At 45.0% G+C, this 19,659-nt stretch overlaps 1 protein-coding gene across 1 annotated transcript; it reads right to left on the reverse strand.

The window, feature by feature from the left end:
• Nucleotides 1-2,491: 2,491 nt before the first annotated feature.
• On the reverse strand, nucleotides 2,492-10,596 carry FAM110C (family with sequence similarity 110 member C). The gene is made up of 2 exons (XM_031654883.1): nucleotides 9,457-10,596; nucleotides 2,492-5,336 (listed from the first exon to the last, which is right to left on the reverse strand). The coding sequence occupies exons 1-2, from the start codon at nucleotides 10,397-10,399 to the stop codon at nucleotides 5,317-5,319; spliced, it is 963 nt and encodes a 320-aa protein (XP_031510743.1). The 5' UTR covers nucleotides 10,400-10,596; the 3' UTR covers nucleotides 2,492-5,316.
• Between the last annotated feature and the right edge of the window lie 9,063 nt (nucleotides 10,597-19,659).

Below are 19,659 nucleotides of genomic sequence, written 5' to 3' on the forward strand. Positions count from 1 at the left end.
GATAAAGGCTACAGGCTGCAGATTCATTTGTGGAGTGTTCTGCTTTTTGTTCGGTTTAGATTTCAATGCTTTAAGCTTCAGGGTGAAAGACCTCCAGGGACTAAAGTTAACCTCTCAGTGAAAAAAGTGCCATTTACAATTTGCATGTTATCCTTCTCTGTTGCTTGGTTCTCTTTATATTATTTGGACTTTGGGTTTCTTTTATGGTCCAGATAGATCGGCCATCTAATAGAAACCATGAACTAATAGGCTCACATGAATTCATCAATCAGGCTCATGGCACTGCTCATGACATTTCCTCACTTTGCTTTCCCTCCTCCCTCCCTTCCTTGATTTTTGTCATCTATCATCCATCTATGTATTATCTATGTATCATTTCCTTACTAAGTATCTGCCCCCCTGCTAGAATGTAAGTCATCGATCAATGGCAGGGAGCTTGGTGAACCCCCAGTGCCTTGTGCAGTATTTGGCTCCTCGATACATGCGTGTGAGTGAATTCTGTGTGTTGTCATCAGTGACAGCCTTGATTCAAGCTACTGTTGAATAAATAGCACAGTTGTTTTGATACCACAAGGCGGACAGTAGATTTAGGTTTACACAATTCTGTTGCTTCCTGTTCTCGCACTTGTAATTAAGAGTCCTCCTTAAGCTCAACAGTGAGTAATCAACAGGGTGTACTGAAGCCAGGATCCAGGTCTTTCCACTCTGATCCTGGGGTTCAGATTCTCACTTTCTAAGGAAATTAATATGCTATTTTGACCTAAAGTTAATAGTTATTAGTGATTTAATACAGTCTCCCCTTCAGATCACATGTCAACTTTAACACAACTTTTAATGAGATAATATAAAGATGACAATTGGCCGGGCATGGTGGCTCACTTGTAATCCCAGCACTTTGAGGCTGAGGCAGGCAGATCACCTGAGGTTGGGAGTTCGAGACCAGCCTGACCAACATGGAGAAACCCCGTCTCTACTAAAAATACAGAATTAGCCAGGCGTGGTGGTGCATGCCTATAATCCCAGCTACTCAGGAGGCTGAGACAGGAGAATCACCTGAACCTGGGAGGTGGAGGTTGCAGTGAGCTTAGATGGCATCATTGCACTCCAGCCTGGGCAACAAGAGTGAAATTCCATCTCAAAACAACAACAATGACAACAAAAGATGACAATCAATTGTAGAATTTGAGGCATTGTAGCAGAGAAAATTAAGTAGCCATTGCTGGACCGGAGCACATGTTCTGGGATTTCTGTGCTGCCTCCCGTCAGCTGCTCCATGCTACTTCCAAGACCAATATTATAAGGTCTTGGTTGAGACACTCAATTTCCTTCGTGTTTAGTATTTGTAACCTGGAACATTTAAATAGAATATAAATCTATTTGATTCATCAATGGAAGTGCAAAGTGTAACCACCCAAGCATTGTGCAAGCCCCAAGTTTACCTGAAGGAAAAGGCAGCTGCTGTTGAGCTCTGCAACATAAGCCACACCACCCAATGCTTGGACCGTTTCTGAACAGGTACAATAAGAGAGTTTCTACAGCAGGCTGGGTATCTGTCCATATTCTTCACAGAAATAAAGAAGTGATGTGTTTCTTCTCAAGAAAACCCCTCTTGGCCGGGCACAGTGGCTCACACCTGTAATCCCTGCACTTTGGGAGGCCGAGGCAGGTGGATCACTTGAGACCAGGAGTTTGAGATCAGCCTGGCCATCATGGCAAAACCCTGTCTCTACTAAAAATACAAAAATTAATTGGGCATAGTAGCGGGCACCTGTAATCCCAGCTACTCAAGAGGCTGAGGCAGGAGAATCACTTGAACCCAGGAGGCAGAGGTTGCACTGAGTTAAGGTCGCTCCGTTGCTCTCTAGCCTGGGCGACACAGTGAGACTCTGACTCCGAAAAATATAAAAACTAAAAATAAGAATAAAGCAAGCCTATCTTTGGATTCTTACCTAGGGTTAGGCATAGGCCACTGCAAGACTGAGCAAGACGGGCTCAGCCAGGGCAGCGAGAAGGACGATCAGGCTTCTATGACTCACCGGCTGCCCAAGCCTCCACACCCTCAGAGTGCCTGGTGCACACTGCGAGCAAACCCGACAAAAGAAGAGTCTGCCTTCACTTAATTTCCTGATGAGAAAGATTACAAACTGTGCTTTTGTTTGTATCTTTGTGCCCATTTTCAATGACCATGTTAATAAAACACGAAGAAAAATATTTTAAGCAAAAGACTGGTGAAACAATTAAACACAACTGAAGGAAAGCAAAGTTCAGAATATTCAAAATTGCTTTGACTGCATTTCATCTTGAGGAAAGTTGATGATTTCAGGTGCCATACAACTCACCCAGGACAAGCCTTGGAATGCCTTCCCCTCATTTCTACCGATAATCTGATGAGAGAACACTCAAGAATGGTAGAAAACAGAAGGCAAGGAACTGTAATGAGCAGACTCTTATTTCAAATTTTTGCCTCATTATTCAAACGCAAAAATTAGTATTAATAAATGATAAAAATACTTTATTTCTTTAATACAGAATATACAATATTGCACTCCAGTTGCAAATAGTGTATAGAAAAAAACTCTGTTTAGAAACTGCCAAAGCAATTGTCAAACTCTACTAATGTTTCCTGGCATCACCAATGATAACCACAGTGCTGAACTTTGAACCAACTGAAAAAGGGCAATGTTCAATAAAGCCTCCTTTTTGTCAGTTTCAGTGCCCAGCAGTTTAACACATTCCATTATGTTTAATTACATTTTTTTAAATTGTCATTCTTTCATGAACAAATAACAGTACCTTGCAGCTGTCACTACTGCTCATTCTCGTGGAAAGCAATCGCAAGCTTTTCATCCAGACTGAACTAAACAGTCTAATTTTTCTCAAAGTCACTCAGCAAATTGGGGTAATTCAGGTTTAGGCAAGAAGTTCTTTAGTTTTACTTTTTATATATATTTTTAGGGATAGGGTCAGGGTCTTGCTCTGTCACTCAGGCTGGAGTGCAGTGGTGCAATCATGGTTCACTGCAGACTTGAACCCCTGGGCACAAATGATCCTCCCACCTTGGCCTCTCAAAGCATTGGGATTAAAGGTGTGAGCCACCGCCCCTGGCTGAAGAAAGAACTTCTCACCTCTTACACATACTGAAGACATGGAGCCGTGGCATGAATCTGAATGGAAGGGAAGGAAAATTAACTCACTTCTTTTGGAGTCTGATGCCACCCAGTTCCCCTGTCCTTCATGCCCCTTTTCTGATATCTACTTCTAGAATTCACTCCAGCTGAATTCTTTTCTTTTCCTGTACCACCACCAAAGGTGCAAACATCTCTAAAAGATCTTGGTGGTTTTAGTGGAAACCATTTTGTTTTTATATTTTTCACCTATGATGTGAATGGTGAGTCTGCACCATTTTTATCTTAAATAAATCCACCCCAGGCCGCATCCATCCTGTTCTGACAGTAGAAAGGCATACACACTTTTACTTAAAGCTTTCATATATAAAATGAGTGGGACATCTGAAAATAAGGGAATTGGGTATATGAAAAGATCATTTAAAAAACTGCTCTCATCTTTGACATTATCTTTTTTTTTTTAAACTAAGTGCAATATAGTGAACGGCAAAATAGCAGCATTTTTAGAGAAAACTTTGGGGAAAATTCTTAGATCAGGGGACCTGCTGTCCTGACAGAATCTATATTCAGACAGGTACATCTGGTGGCCAGCAAAGACTCCCTAAATGTGTATCTGGAACTTATTTGAAAACAAGTCACTATAGTACTGAGTACTTAATGGAGTGGCAGACACTCCACTTGTAGTCAATGAAAATCCAATTATACAATATACACAATGAGATGACCAAGAAAAACATGATTTAAAATTATACTGATAAAAACTAAAATCATCTGAAGTAAAATAAAACTATCTGAAGACTAATAACTGAGTGAAAATAAATATTTAGTAACCCAATGACCTACTCTCATGGTGAAATAGTTACAAAAATAGAATACAATATTAACCAAGACTTGAATAATTCAAAATGAAATGGTTAACAAAATATCATATCAATGAGAAACTCATTTCTCTCCCCTCCACATTCTTCTGTCTAATGATTTTCTTCTTGAAAAGATATATTTTGATACAAAGTTTTCGAAGAATTGGCTGGGTAACAAATTTTCTTTGGGTTATTTCTCAGAAGGTTCTGAATCTGAATCTATTTACTCTGGGTGTCATGAGCAAGTTCAGAATTAGGGATCCAGTAACCCCCATCAACATTCTCATTCCAGCCACCCTCAGGCTGTCCCTTGCTTCAAAATATGTCCTTTGTAGAAAAGAGTGAATTGGTGTCAAATTTGGGTTGGATATGTCATATGTGGAGGTGTGAATCAGATCAAGGGGCAGTGAAGAGGTCCTGCCTCAGATGCCTGTGTTCCGTGTAAACCAAAATTTTCTGTTCTTTTTGGAAGTTGGGAACAAGAGAACTATGGAGTACATTCTAAATAGTGCTGCAAAAGTGAAATGTTGTATTCATCTGACCAAAGGAAACTCCAAGATTCTTCTGCCAACTCTCCAGAAACTGTCCAGTTACAAAAAAAGGTTTTGTTTATCAGTATTTAAACACTAACTTATCTTTTAATGGGTACTTCCACATGCCTACACCCCAAATGGAGAATGACATTAATAGCATGACCTTGTAGCCCTCAAGTTATTTTAAAAGTGCTTTCTGACTTGTTAAATAAGATAAACAGTAGTAGAGTTGGGAATTAACTGTCATTTATAGTGCAGTAATGCTCTGGCAACTGGGGTCAGTGTGTGTGAGTGTGTGCGTTTACTCTCTTTCGGCCACAGAATTGAAGCAGAATATGCCTTTTTGTGATTACTTTGATTTAAATGATGCTGGTCAGCCCAGGATGGTCAAAAGGGGTACATGCCATGGCATTCATGCTTGGTTTTCATTTTCCTTGATTAAAAAAAAAAATCAACTTAGATATTGTTAAAATGCATCACAGTACCTCTTTGTCACCAAGTCAGTCAAAAAGATTTCCAAACAGCTTTACGGTTTCCAGCTGCCCTCTGGAAGCAACACTAGTTTCACCTCAAACAAGGAAAATGCCTCTTAGAGCTTTAGCTTGTTACACCTCAGCTAAATTTCAAGGTCTGTGTTCCCATATTCTCTGTAGTATTTTAAACCTTCTCAGAGCCCTTAAGCTTTGTCAATGGGATGCTGCATTCCTGGTAAAAGAGCAATCATGTGGTCACTTAGGCACGCTGGCCAAATGGTCCTGGGATCCCAAGTCACTGAAGAAATCCTTCAAAAAGTCTTCATCACCGGGAAGGTTTGCTTCCTGAGGAGTTAAAGAAAAAATAGTGAATCAACTCTAGTCTAGACAAAAGTTAGTACAATGAAAACTAAACATTATACTGGTCTGGTCCCTGTAGTTTTTGTTTTTTGACATTCTCTGCATTTTGAAACATCTTCTTTTGTATTTTAAATTTTGACAACAGGTCAGTAACTTTATTAAATACAGCTATCATCTCGTTTCTCTGGCAGAAGAAATTCCATCTCCCTGCAGGCCTTTTTCAGGGCTTTAAAAATTTCTCTTTGCCTCCAACTACTCATAGGGCAGTAAAGAAAACTTCTTTAAATGTTGGTAAGGGCCGGGCGCGGTGGCTCACGCCTGTAATCCGAGCACTTTGGGAGGCCGAGGCGGGCGGATCACGAGGTCAGGAGATCGAGACCATCCTGGCTAACACGGTGAAACCCCGTCTCTACTAAAAATGCAAAAAATTAGCCGGGCGAGGTGGCGGCGCCTGTAGTCCCAGCTCCTCGGGAGGCTGAGGCCGGAGAATGGCGGGAACCCGGGAGGCGGAGCTTGCAGTGAGCCGAGATCGCGCCACCGCACTCCAGCCTGGGCGACTGAGCGAGACTCCGTCTCAAAAAAAAAAAAAAAAAAGTTGGTAAGGCCAGTGCTAACTATTACAGCGTTGGACAACAAAATAGGAAGCAATGCAGGCAGTTGAACTAAATATCTGAGGGCAGACAGATTCCTCCCTTTTCAAACACCATTATCTCTTAAAGGCCCAGGTGCGGATCATGACAGGGAAGAGTGGCCTTATGGCTACTCAAGCCACTTGTTTGCCAGAAATGTGCTCCTAGTTGCGTAACTTCCCAGAATAGTCAAAGAAGAAAGGAAAAGAAAGCTGGGATGTCCCGGGTTTATTCTTCTGCATCTTTGCAAATATGAACACAACTCTGTTTCAGGAGCTTTCAGTGGGCTTCTACAGGTACCTCTTTTTTCTTTGCATAGAGGATAAATGTGAAGATAGCTGTGGAATTGTCTGAACATTTTTGCCTTGAAATTAAGCAATGTCTTATCCCTAATTTCCCAAAGAACAAGTTATTTATGCCAGTATTAAAAGCAGCAACTTATATATTCTATGCAAAACAGAAAACCAGAAAGATCTAAATTTTGGCAAGTCCCCAGTTTGATAAATTGAAAGACAGGAAGATGACTAAATCACAGCAAATAAAATAGATATTTTCATAAACTAAGCTCTGGGAAACAGAATACCAAAATGACCCACGTACAACCAACTACTACTCATGGGTTCCCAGAGGACTTGTGTGCAGATTATACGAGTCATTGCCCAGTTCTGATAGTCTCAGTTTTGAAAAGCAATTATCTTTACCCCACAGGGCAATAAACTTATAAACTTATTTAGTTCTATTATAATTGAGACACTTTTATTATAATTTATAAATCTCTATCTACCAAGGGGACAAAAACCTCTAGATTAAACATATCTGTTTTCTCTTTCACTTAGAAAACCTGCCTTATTTCATCTCAAGTTTTCTGAATCTTTCATGAAATCCTAAAAGGAATCCTTATAACTTTCAGCAGAAAAAGCACAGCTTATATTCCTGCTTCCACATCTTCCAGAAGTTGCAGAACTGGTCTCAGAACAAGAGACTTCTGCGGGAAGTCAGAAGACCGCCCCACTGGCCAGGTGTTCACACTCTGTCCTGGCTTTCCCTGCTGGTCTCCTCCAGTGGGAACACCAGTGCTGGGAGGCGGGGAGCTGTGAAGGGGCTGAGGTCATGAGCAGACACTGTTCCAGTGATCTGGAGAAAGCTCAGGCAACTGTGTTCTCCTCATACCCTCAACCCCGGTACCCAGGCAGTAAGTCTTTGCGTTGCAGTTTCAAAGATACAACACTGTCTTGGGTCTAGGGAAGTACATTAGTAAAGAAAATCTTTATAGTGCTGGTGACTCCAATTCCATATAAAAACTAGGGCAGCTTCTGTGTGACTGTCCCCCCTGCTCTGAGAAATAATGTGAAACTTCTCAGAAGACAGTTGCTGTTGTCTCCAGCCTGGAACAAATGGGATTCAGGTGGAGGGAGACATGAGGGGAGGAAGAAGCCCATGAGCCTTTTTCCTGCCTCCATCCTTAGTGCCTTCCCAAACCTGCTCTCCCTTTCCCTCTTCCTTCAACTATGTCTCCTTGTCACAAAAGTGAAAGCTCTCACAGGCTAACTAAACTTCTTATATTTTTCATAGGTTCAAGCCTAAAAGGTCTTTAGGATATAGTCTATGAAGTCAATGAAATTCTCATTCAGGTCACTATTTTGACATTGGCTAATTCGAGATGGGAACCAGCATGGGTCTGGAGGGATCAGAGCAGGCTGCTTTTATTTTTATATTGTCAGGTTTTATTTTGGTTTCATTTGTATGCCATATTATTAGCTCACCACTATTTAGACCACCAAGTCTACCTACTGCCTGCACATGCTCTGGCTACCTGGAGGGAGCTTATTCATAAATTTACTTCTCACGTATTTCAATGGACAACTTTTTGTTTGTTTGTTTTCCATTTCTGGGTTTCAGTCGTGCAACACAGGTTATTACTACACAGACTAGAAAATGTAGAGGTTGAAAACCATCTGCCTATTTCCTTTCTTTTTATGGACAAAGGAAGCCTGGTCTATAGTTCAGGAATCACTTGCTAACATAAGACAGGCCCTTAATTCTTATTTAGTGCTCTCTCCACCAGACAGTGTCCCTCCAAGGACCATGGCCACTCTCCAAAGCTCCTGCCCTACATATGGTGCCATCATGGAAATACCCTTGCCAGCATTCATTCATCTCAGATCTAAAAGACAATCTGTGAAAACTACCAATTAATGTTTGTTTGCTTTTTAGAACTTTGCCTACCTATATTTGTTGGGGACTTAGGCTAGTGGAAAACACAAATCTTCTATAAATTATAAGGAAGAACTTAAGTCCTGAGCCTTCTGAGTTCAAGAAAAAGAATAAATTAACTTCTTCTCATTAATTTTCATGTCTATACTAAAGTCATAGCCAGAGAAGTTATTGGAGATTTTTTTAGCTGTCGAGCATAGGTGAGCCCTGTGCAAACATCTCTGGGGCAGCCTTCCCCAAACTCTACAGGCTGCCATGCATCTTCAGTTAGTTTATCACAATGGCAGACAATAACTTCATCTCATGATTTTTAAAATTTACTTATAGCAAGTTGTCATTGAAGGGTAAGAGGAAAAAAAAAAAAGATGTTGCAATGTTTAAATTCTTGGTTCTCAAAGAGAGCCCTGAAAAGGTACTTTCTCTTCACTACTTTCCAAGATGCCCAGGGCAGGGTAACAGTGAGGACCAGCACTCCTTAGTTCCCCAGTGAAAAGCAAAAAGAGCTCGAGGTCAATCCTGCACTACTGGTTGTCCAAAGGGAAGTTACTTCCTGTAGTATCATCGGGGCAAATAAACTATCGACTCTAGTTACAATCTAGTCCAATTTCCCCAGTTTAAAAAACTGAAGCTCTCAAAACTATTTAAATAAAATTTAGCCAAATAAAGATCTTTGTTGCTAAGTGAATGCCAAAGTGCTGACAAGATCCTGTAGAGAAGTTCTTACCACTTCAGCACAGGCCTCCAGGAAAGTGCAGGGAGCCTTCCTTTCTGTTCCAGGTAACACAGCAGCGCCTACCTAGGGCTGCAGGTGGACCGGTCAGCTCCAATCAAACATCAGGACCGCCCACAGCACAGGTCAATGAACTCAGGAACTAGGGCTCTCACGCTGTTTTCAGCGCAGGAAAGAATACTAGGGGTGTAAAACTGCTCTCTGGCAGCACTTTGGATTCCTCCTGTTTTCACAATAATAAGTCAAATGGGACATGTTAATTTGCAGAATTGCCTTTCCAGGCAGCCAGACGCAGCAGTCTCCTAAGGGCCTGGACCTGCAGGTACCTGGATTGGTACCTTCTGCTCTTCAGCAGCGCGGGCTCAACTCACAAGCCTCTGCGTCTGTCTCTTGGGTCTCTTTCACGCTGTAGCTCAAAATCGCACTCAGTTCTAAGCATCAGCTGTAACTGGCCATCGCCCAGCTCGGTCACACTCACCAGGACTCCCAGCCCCGCACACGCCAGCCCCGCCCCAGCCTTCCGAGCACACACCTCGGGTCCTGCTCTGCTCCTGGCTGGGGGTCTCCTTGGCCTTCTTACAGGTGTACAGCCACTTGATGATGCGGGCGTTCCTCTCGATGACCGAAGTGGTGCTGGGCACCTGCTCAATCAGCTCCTCCTCCTGCAGCCCGTCGTCGTCGCCGCCGCTGTGCCGGGAGAAGCCGCTGCCGGAGGTGGCGACGCTCACGCTGCGCACCATGAGGGTCACACGGTCCGACCCCGCGGTGAAGTTCTCCCTCCCCAGGGCCTCCACCACCTCGGGGTCCAGGCCGCAGAACTGGAAGAAGGTGTCAGACTCGGCCAAGGCCGAGTAGCGGGAGCTGAGGTCCGACTGTGAGCGCTGCAGCCCCCGACGCCTCACCTCCCGCGGCTCCGGGCCAGGGGGCGCGGCCGGGACACTGGAGGGCGCCGCGGAGCGCGCGGCCGGGGCTGGGGTCTCGGGGGGCGCGGGGTCCGCTGCAGCGCCAGGCTTGGTCGGGACGGTCTCCGGGTTCCCGGCCTTGCCCTCGTCTCCCGCCCGGGGCAGCGGCGCCTTGTCCTTCCCCGGCCCCTGGAAGAGCTTCTTCACCAGGCTCGCCCTGGGGCCGTCGGCGCCCGCTCCTCTCATGAACTCGCATTTCTGCCGGTAGATGATGAGCGAGTCGGGTCTCAGCGGCTTCCGCGCAATAGCCCTGCGCGCCACCGGGGCGGGGGCGCGGGCCGGGGGCCCAGGGTCGTTCCCCGGGCACTTGATCGCCCCGGGGCCGCTGCCCTCGGAAGCGACGCCCCGGCCAGTCCCCGGCCGTCCCCGCACGTACTTGGCGCGATCCGCCGCCAGCCTCTCCACTGCGCTCCTGCGCGCCGGCCGCGCGGCGTCGGGGTCCCGGGGAGCCGCGGGGTCCCGGGGAAGGAGCCGCTCTCTCGCGGACGTGTTCGGGGCCGCCAGGGCGCGCATCCTCGCGGGGACTGGACCGGCCGGCGCTCCGGGTGCAGCGGAGACGCGCTGCAGTGGCAGAGCCAGTCAGTGCTCGGGCCGGTTCCGAAGTCCGCGCCGGGTGGCGAACGGCGCCCCAGTGCCCAGCTGCCCAGGCCTGGGGTTGGGGAGAACCGAAGTCCGCACCGATTGGCGAATCTCCCCAGTTCCCGCCCCGCCCGACCTCATCGCCACCTCGACTGGCACCGCCCGCGCCCCCGCCCAGTGCCCCCGCCCGTCCCCGTCCGTCCCCGCCCGTCCCCGCCTCCTCACTCCCGCCCGGGCCCGCCTCCCTCGCCGCTCCCCGGGTGCAGCGACCGCCCTCACCGAGCGTCCGGGGTCCCCGCCCTCACCTCCTGCCCGGTGCCGTCCCCGCCCCGCCTCACCTTGTGGCTGCGCTGCCAACCGCCTGGAGGACGCTGGGGCGAGCAGGCTCTGAACCCCGACTCACTCAGCCCCAGGTCCCCGAGGTCACCGCTGGACGCAGGCATTTCCGGGGAGGGGGAGCAGCGGGGACGTCCCCCCACCTCCCCCGGGCAGGTGCATCACATCCTTTGAATTCTTAAAGTGACCTCATCTTGTTTGGAAACTTGACTGTTTAATTTTCTCTACCTGAGGTCATATTCTTATTAACAGAAAGGAATAGAACATAAGAGGAAAGAACACGCAGCGCACGCCAGGATCAGCCTACGTGGTGGGTGGCAAGAACGGAGGGACTTGGATTGGGTCCGACTGGGTCGCTGGCCGGCAGCGGGCGTGGCCGGGCCCCAGGACCGAGCTGGGACTCGCAGTGGGGCAGGCCGGGGGCCCAGGCGCGGCTCGGTGGATTTGGAAGAAGCCCAGCCAAGTGCCCAGAATCATTGCTATTTTTACTGTAACCGAGGCAACGGGGAAACCACGAGTTCACCAGGCAGCGGATCAGCCTAGGAATGCTAAGAGTCTAAGATAAAATATCTCCCAAATTCCATTATTTCAAAAATTTGGACAGAATACTGAAGATATCTCTCAGACATGTGAAATGTTCACGTTATCGCGTCTGTGAAGACGACTCCGTAACAGGCTGTGCTTTCAACCTTGTGCTTGAACGTTCCAAGCAGCAGCAGCCGGGAGGCAGGGAGCGCAGCAGGTGCAGATGGGCCCCCAAAGTGGGCGCGAACACCTCACCAAGGAGGAGAGGACTGCAGCAGGGTGGTGCTGAGTGGGCCTTGGGGGTCTTTAATCTCCTTGAGCCCCAGCGAAGCAAAATCTCATAGGGATAGTAGCACAACAATATATCGCCTTCTGAAAGCCACACCGCCCACGCAGCCTCCTTGGAACATGTAAGACTCATAGGAAAAGGAGTCTAGGCCAGTAAAGGAGAGAGTGGGATAAGAGAGGGAAGAATGCAGGGGTGGGGAGTGAAAGAGAGGGACAGAGACGGAGAAAGGGGGAGCTCCTGGCTTGCCACAGATGATTTCCTGCAGGATGTGGGAGGATGAGGCCTTGAGGTCCAAAGTCAGCCTGCTTTTTGCTCAGCAAGCCTGTTCTCTATGTCAGAGGAAAAAACCTTTTTAATTGTTTAGCCCCAAGTGTCTTCTTTTCCTAATTTGCACTACTTCATGGACAACAGCAGCACTTCTAAGAGAGAGAACTGCAAAATACAGGACCTCTGGAATTTGAGCCAAGGTCCACAATTTACCTTTGGACAGGTAACAAACATTCCAGGTTCTTTGTTTTGTCACCTGTAAAAATTTCTGTTTTAAATTTACAAGAAAAAACAATCCCATTAAAAAGTGGCCAAAGGACATGAGCAGACATTTCTCAAAAGAAGACATTTATGTGGCCAACAAACATATGAAAAAAAGCTCAACATCATAGATCATTAGAGAGATGCAAATCAAAACCAATGAAATACCATCTCACGCCAGTCAGAATGGCTGTTATAAAAAGTCAAGAAACAACAGATGCTAGTGAGGCTGCAGACAAATAGGAACGCTTTCACACTGTTGATGGGAATATAAATTAGTTCAACCACGGTGGAAGACAGTGTGGCAACTCCTCAAAGACCTAGAACCAGAAATATCATTTGACCCAGCAATACCATTACTGAGTATATACTCTTCTTTCTGCTGAGAGATGCAGATATGATGGGACCACCTGCCTGCATAGAGGACCCACCCATTCCAGGGTCTCCTCTCTGCTGAGAAGGGAACACTCAGTGAGATAACGTGCCTACAGAGAGGAACTACCCCCTGTGGGTCTCTTCTGAGCTGTTTTAATACTCAATAAAGCTTCTCTTCCTCTTGCTCACCCTCCCCTTTTCTGTATACCTCATTCTTCCTGGACACAGGACAAGAACTTGGGCAAAGATGCCACCAGCCACAGAGGTTTCTGGCCAGAAAAAGCAACACCCCAAAGATTCCATAACACTACCACAAGAACAGTATGGGGAAACTGCCCCCATGATTCAATTATCTCTGCCTGGCTCCGCCCTTAACATGTGGGGATTATTACAATTCAAGGTGAGATTTGTATGGTGGGGACTCAGCCAAACCATATCACCATGGAACCAATAATTCCTGCATCTCCTTATCCCTGGGGCCCAGGTGATAACCTTCCAACATCTACTCAAAGGGCTGCAATGTCACCACACCAGCTGGATCTAGCACCGCAGCTGTGACCTCGGCACCCAAGCCCACACATTGCCCTATATCTCAAGGAACAGGTGGTTAAGCACAGCAGAGGGAGCCACCATGTATGCTCCCCATGGCCTGGGAGCCACCTGCTCAGGGCTTGTGCTACCCCTGCTGGTGCCCTTGCCCCTCCAGTGGCAAGACTGCCATGTGCTTGCTCGCACCATGGAAGGACCCAAGGACTGGCTGCCTGTGGCCTGCCACCACCCCTACCAGTGACTCTGTCCCTTCTAGTGGTGGAGCCATCATGCATCCATACATGATGCCCAAGGGCTCAAAGACCAGCCTGCCTTGCATTCCTGTCCCCAGCAAAGCCATGCCATAGCCTCCAAAAACAACCACAACTTAGGCCACGGAGATGCTCACAGACACTGCCGATGTTGATTATATCAGAATAAATCATACAAAGAGTACATGACTGTGTCCACCCAGAACCAAAGCCAAAGCACCCTAATCAACTGACACCTAAGGATACATCTACAGGAAAATGTCTTTCCATACGAAAGATACTTCTTAAGATTGGAAGAAGCAACTCTTCCATCAGATGCACAGAAATCAACATAGGGATGCAGGAAACATGGAAAAGCAAAGAAACATGACATCCTCAGAAGAACAATAATTATCCAGTAACAGACCACAAAGTAAAGGAAAGCTATGAAATGCCTGAACAATAATTCAAAATAATGATCTTAAGGGAACTCAGTGAGATGCAGGAAAGCAAAGATAGACAATTCAGGAAAACAAATTCAGGAAATAAAATCAGGAAAACAATTTATAATCTGAATAAGAAATTCAACAGAAGTCAGTATCATCAAAAAACCCAGAAATTTTGGGACTGAAGAATTCAATGAATAAAAGAACAGATGCAGTTGAGAGCTTCAACAATAGAGTAGATCAAAACATAAAAAATAATTTCTGAGGCGGGGCGTGGTGGCTCACGCCTGTAATCCCAGCACTTTGGGAGACCGAGGTGGGAGGATCACGAGGTCAGGAGATTGAGACCATCCTGGTTAACACGGTGAAACCCCATCTCTACTAAAAATACAAAAAATTAGCCAGGCATGGTGGCGGGCGCCAGTAGTCCCAGCTACTCTGGAGGCTGAGGCAGGAGAATGGTGTGAACCTGGCGGGGGGCAAAGATCGCGCCACTGCACTCCTGCCTGGGCAACAGAGAGAGACTCTGTCTCAAAAAAATAATAATAATAAATAATTTCTGAACTTGAAGACAGGCATATGAAAATACAGAAATCAGAGAAAAATAAAGAAAAAAGAATTAAAAAGAATGAAATAAGCCTATGTGACACACATGGGACACCATTAAGTAAAAAAGTTTTTGCATCATGACAGTTCCAGAAGGAAAAGAGATGGGACAAGAAATAAAATCATTTAATGAGATAATTGAAAACTATGCTAGTTCCATAGGGTCCATAGTGATATGGACATTCAGATTCAGTAAGCTCAAGGCACCCAAATAGATTTAATCTTAAAAAGTCCTTTCTGAGGCACATTACAGTCAAACTGTCAAAAGTGAAAGACAAAGAGGGAATTCTAAAAACACCACAGGATCTCACTCATATCAGCTAAAAAAGCTGATCCTACGGAAGTAGAGAGTAGAACTGCAGTTATTAGGGGCTGGGACAGGTAGTGGGGGAGGATAGAGAGAGGTTGGTTAAGATATAAAATTATAGCTGGAGAGGAGGAATAAACTCTAATGTTCTGTAGCACTGTAGAATGACTACAGTTAATAATTTATTGTGTATATTCAAATAGCTAGAAGAGAGAATTTTTAGTGTTCTCAGTAAAAAGAACTGATAAATTGCCAGATGACGTGGCTTATGCCTGTAATCCCAGCGTTTTGGAGGGCTGAGGCGGGTGGATTGCTTGAGCTCAGGAGTTAAGGATCCAGCCTGGAAAACATGGCAAAATCCAGTCTCTACAAAAAATACAAAAATTAGCTGGGTGTAGTAGCAAGCACCTGTAGTCCCAGCTACTCAGGAGGCTGAGATGGGAGGATTGCTTGAGCCCAGGAGGTAGAGGTTGCAGTGAACCAAGATCATGCCACTGCACTCCAGCCTGGGCAACAGAGCCAGATTCTGTCTCAATAAATAAATAAACAAACAAACCAATAAATAAGGTACCAATTACCTTCACTGTATGAATACAGTGAAGAAAGTATTCAAATACTTTCATGTTGAAGTTTCAAAGCTGTGTTGGTGGTGGTGCTTTCGCGTGTCAACTTAACCCCATCCTCCTCCGTGACGCCTGCTTCCATCCACACACCCCTGCAGCTCAACTTCACGCTTTCTCCACTTTGCCTGCTCTTTCTTTCCACCTAAAAGTTGTCCAGCAGCCCCACTCACAGGAAACTGATAGCCTGTGTGGTACTATCAGGTGTATTGTTTTTAAAGCTTTATGCAATATTTTTTCCCACCACATTATATATAAGTTCCACAAAGCCAGAACGTTTACTCTTCCGTATTTGAATTCCCAACAACTAGCAGAGTATCTGACATTAAGTAACCCAGAGAAGTTTGTCAATTGATTTATATTTGTATTTTCTTGGTAAATTATTAACATCTCTGCTTTTCAGCTACTTCTTTAAATGAAATGTATTAAAATGCATTACCCAGATTTTGATTATAACAATATGTTTTCATGTTTTAGCTTCACTCCATAATCAAAAATTTAATCATAGTATTCATATTTTTATTTGTGAACTTGACATCTCTTTCCACATACAGATAATGGTAAATCCGTGAACCTAATGTGAAAGCTAAATTAAAAGTTTCCTTCAAAATTATTCAATTCCAATTATTGATGGATGGGTTCCTTACCTTTTTAAATTTAAGCTGAGGGATTTGAAAATTGACATCTTTATTTAATTGCCTTGTTTTGTTCTAGTTATCTTAATGCAAAACATTAGTTTGCAAATGAAGAATGGATTCTAGACTTATTACAGTAAATCGCATAAACACTAAAATATTTTGTAAGCTGTGAACTGTAATAAAAATTATTTTTTCATCAAAAGCCATTTTCATTTTTAATACCCATCATTGTACAAAAGTACTTACAACTATTTCTACTAATTGGTGTTAAGGTAGGCTGACTCTAAGATGCAGAAGTTCTGATTAGAGTTAGGAGGATGACGTATCCTTGTTTGCCTGGGACAGTCTCAGTTTACATCTGTTATCCTGGCGTGAGTTTTTCTTTTTTTTCTTTTTTTTTTTTGAGAGAGGGTCTTACTCTGTCACCCAGGCTGGAGTGCAGTGGCATGATCTCGGCCCACTGCAACCTCTGCCTCCCGGGTTCAAGCGATTCTCATGCCTCACTATCCCGAGTAGTTGGGATTACCAGCGTTCGCCACCACGTCCGGCTAATTTTTGTCTTTTCAAAATGGGTTTCACCATTTTGGCCAGGCTGGTCTCAAACTCCTGACCTCAGGTGATCAGCCAGCCTCGGCCTCCCAAAGTGCTGGGATTACAGGCGTGAGCCACCGCGCCTGGCCTTGGCATGATTATTAACTCTGACCTTCACTCTCAAAAGTGTCCTAGTTTGGATGATGATCTGTGTGGCCACCCTAGTTATATTGCCAGTTCTAACCAACTGTGTGGCTTTGTGTAGGTTAGTTAACTTTTACTGGGCTCAATTTCCCCATTTTTAAATTGAAGAGGTTGACCTATGTAGGACCTCAGGTCTGTTTGGCTCTATTTGTATGACTTGTGAAGAAAGCACTGGCAGGTTTGAGAGTTGATGTGTCTTGCAGCTCTCTAATACTCAGGAAAAAACAAATTCCTTTGCTAAAGAAATTTACAGGAAAGCTTTCTTAAAACAAAAATCCCAATGCAGCTTTCTGACCAGACTGTGATGTGCTGGTATTTGCTAAGCTCTGTGTGACTCACCCCCTCTTGTAAGGGTGGCAGAGCCTCTAAACAATCAACTTTGTCCGACGCAGGCCTTTAAGCTACACGAACTTTACATCTGTGGATAGAAGCGGGGGAAAGAGGAAGACAGCAGGGGAGGAGCACAAAGCAGCAGCATGAACCCACTGCAAACCTGGTAAAGGAGAGCTGCACCACCAACAGCGAGGCAAAGAGCTTGTGAGGTCACTGTGGGAGGAGGCTGAGGGCTGCTTCTGTGAAGAATAGCACACCTACTAAAAGAGGGACCTTCCACCTGAGTTTCCAGGATATTTGGGATCTTCAAAAGTAATATCAGAAATCTATTAATTATTTTCCATACTTTGAAATTCCAGGTGGAAATTGCTCATCTGCAGCACTTGCCTTCCTCGGTTATCGAGAGCATTCGATCCCTGTGCTTTCAGACAGAATTGTGTGGCTGCATTTTGAGAACGATAGAACGTGAGACATAAGCTGACACAAGTAAACCTGGTTAAGACAATCCACTGATCACTGAGGATCCGCTGAGCTTACTCAATTCATTCTGTGAGACAGTTTTAACTACGGCAGTGTCTACGGCAGTCCAGGTGCTGTGTACAGCACCCTGCAAGTTGTTTCTTTAGCTTGGAGGCTTTATAAGGAGAATGAAGGCTGTGTTGAGACTATCAGAAAGCCCCTGCAGTGAGAGAGACTCAGACTGCTGTGGTACAGAAAACACACCAAGATGACATGAGGTAGAAACCAGCATCAGACAGGAGTTCCTTCTGTGTGCTGGGTTCTCCAGCCGCCCCTCCCAGAGTGAGTGAGGGCATTGTTTTTGTTTGGATGCCATTACAGAAATTGCCTGGAGTGTACCGCGGGCCTTGCCTTGTGCAGTCTCCTCTGTAATACCTGGTTCTTGCTTCAGGGTTTTCTCTACTAATTACAGAGAGTTCTCGGGTTTTGTTAAGGCATTTTCTCAAGGTGCAGTCACTATATACAAATTCTTTTTCTATTGTTTTTCACACTATGTGCTCTGAAATTTGCTGAATGCCTGCTTTGCTAGGTGCAGAAGTTAGTGTTTCTTGTAGAGCAAATCTGGCAAAGTAGACAGAGGCCCCTAGCGCACCAAGTCCCCAGGCTGCACACAGCAGGGGGCCTTGACCCGGCCCAGGAAACCATTTTTCCTTCCTAGGCCTCCTAGGAAGAGTTATGGAGAGTAATAACATCTGAAGGTGCAGAGCAAGGTCAGATTGGGCCTTGGGGGGCAGGCGAGGTTGAAGTTGGAAATTAGAGGAAACAGGGTATACCAAAGATACTTAATTCGAAGAGTGACAAAATAACTGGGCACCAAATTAAATAGGAGTAGAATTATTGGGTCTTAAATAAAAGTGATATTTAAAGCTCTTAATGGGACTTATACTACAAACCCGGACTGCAGGAAGAGGGATGTCTTCCCAAGTGGTCTGCGGGACTCTGTTGTGGGAGATATTGAGGATCCAGGAAATAGGTCCTGCCTGGAGATAGGCTTGGGAAACTTCTTCTTAAAACGCCCTCTTTGTGATTAAAATCACATTTTGGTGTTTTGAAGAAAGAAGATTTTCTACACTAAAGAAATCCGTTTAATTTTGTTTGCAACATAACCTCTCAAGCTTATTACAGAGCAAAACTCCCGCTCACCCGTGTGTCACACACGGAACACCAGTGAACGTCCTGCGACACTCCCGCTGACCCGTGTGTCGCACACGGAACACCAGTGAACGTCCTGCGACACTCCCGCTCACCCGTGTGTCACACACCAATGAACGTCCTGCAAAACTCTGACTCAGAGGATCTTGTCCAAAAAAAAAAACGCAATTCAGCGAAAATGCCTTTTTAATGTTTACAACAGTTGAAAAGAGATGAAATATTTATTAAATTTTTATTAATAAATATGAATGGTGGCTACATTTTCTGTATTTTATCGCTGCACTCCTCACAACAGAGACAAACATCATTGTAACTCATCTTAATGGTGTAAAGATCAGCATTCCTTTCTCTAGCTGACCAAAATATCTCTGTTTTAATTTAAGCCTGATTCTTCTGGTTAATTTTCACAAACTTATGGAAAAACTGATCAATTTCCCCTTTATAAAAATATATTAAAATAATAATAAAAAACTTCCTTTTAATAATTTCCTTTAACTTTTTTTGTTTTATTATTTACTTATCACTTTGAATCACTCCCATCATCTGTTTTTGAACTTTCACTAGCTTTCTCTTCTCTTTCTTATAATTACCCCAAGGCAGCTTTGAAGTCCATCAGACAAAGGAAAAAGAGACTTCCTGGTACAAAGAAGCTGCTGAGTTATTTTCTCTGGAACAGAAAACACCAGGATTGTGTGGAAGTCAGGGCTCGGGAGGCACCTGCCCTCAGCAGGGCCAGGGCCAGGAGAGGGGGGATCCCACACACCTGCCCGAAGTTGCTTTGGGCCCTCTGAGGGGTAGTCCAAGAAGCTCCTTGTGTGGAAACATTATCTCGTGGCTACCCAGTGGGCGCCGAAGCCAAATCTTTGGTCCACACACAAAGACACCTTAGGAATATTATTGGACGCTGGTCAAAATGATAAAGTAGCACAATTGTTCTTTCTTCACAAGAACCCCATGTTCTTAACCTTAACACTTCAAAAGGTGACATTTTAACCCAGGCGGAGGA

The sequence above is a fragment of the Papio anubis genome, chromosome 14 (assembly GCF_008728515.1).
Source record: "Papio anubis isolate 15944 chromosome 14, Panubis1.0, whole genome shotgun sequence".
Classification (NCBI taxonomy): domain Eukaryota; kingdom Metazoa; phylum Chordata; class Mammalia; order Primates; family Cercopithecidae; genus Papio; species Papio anubis.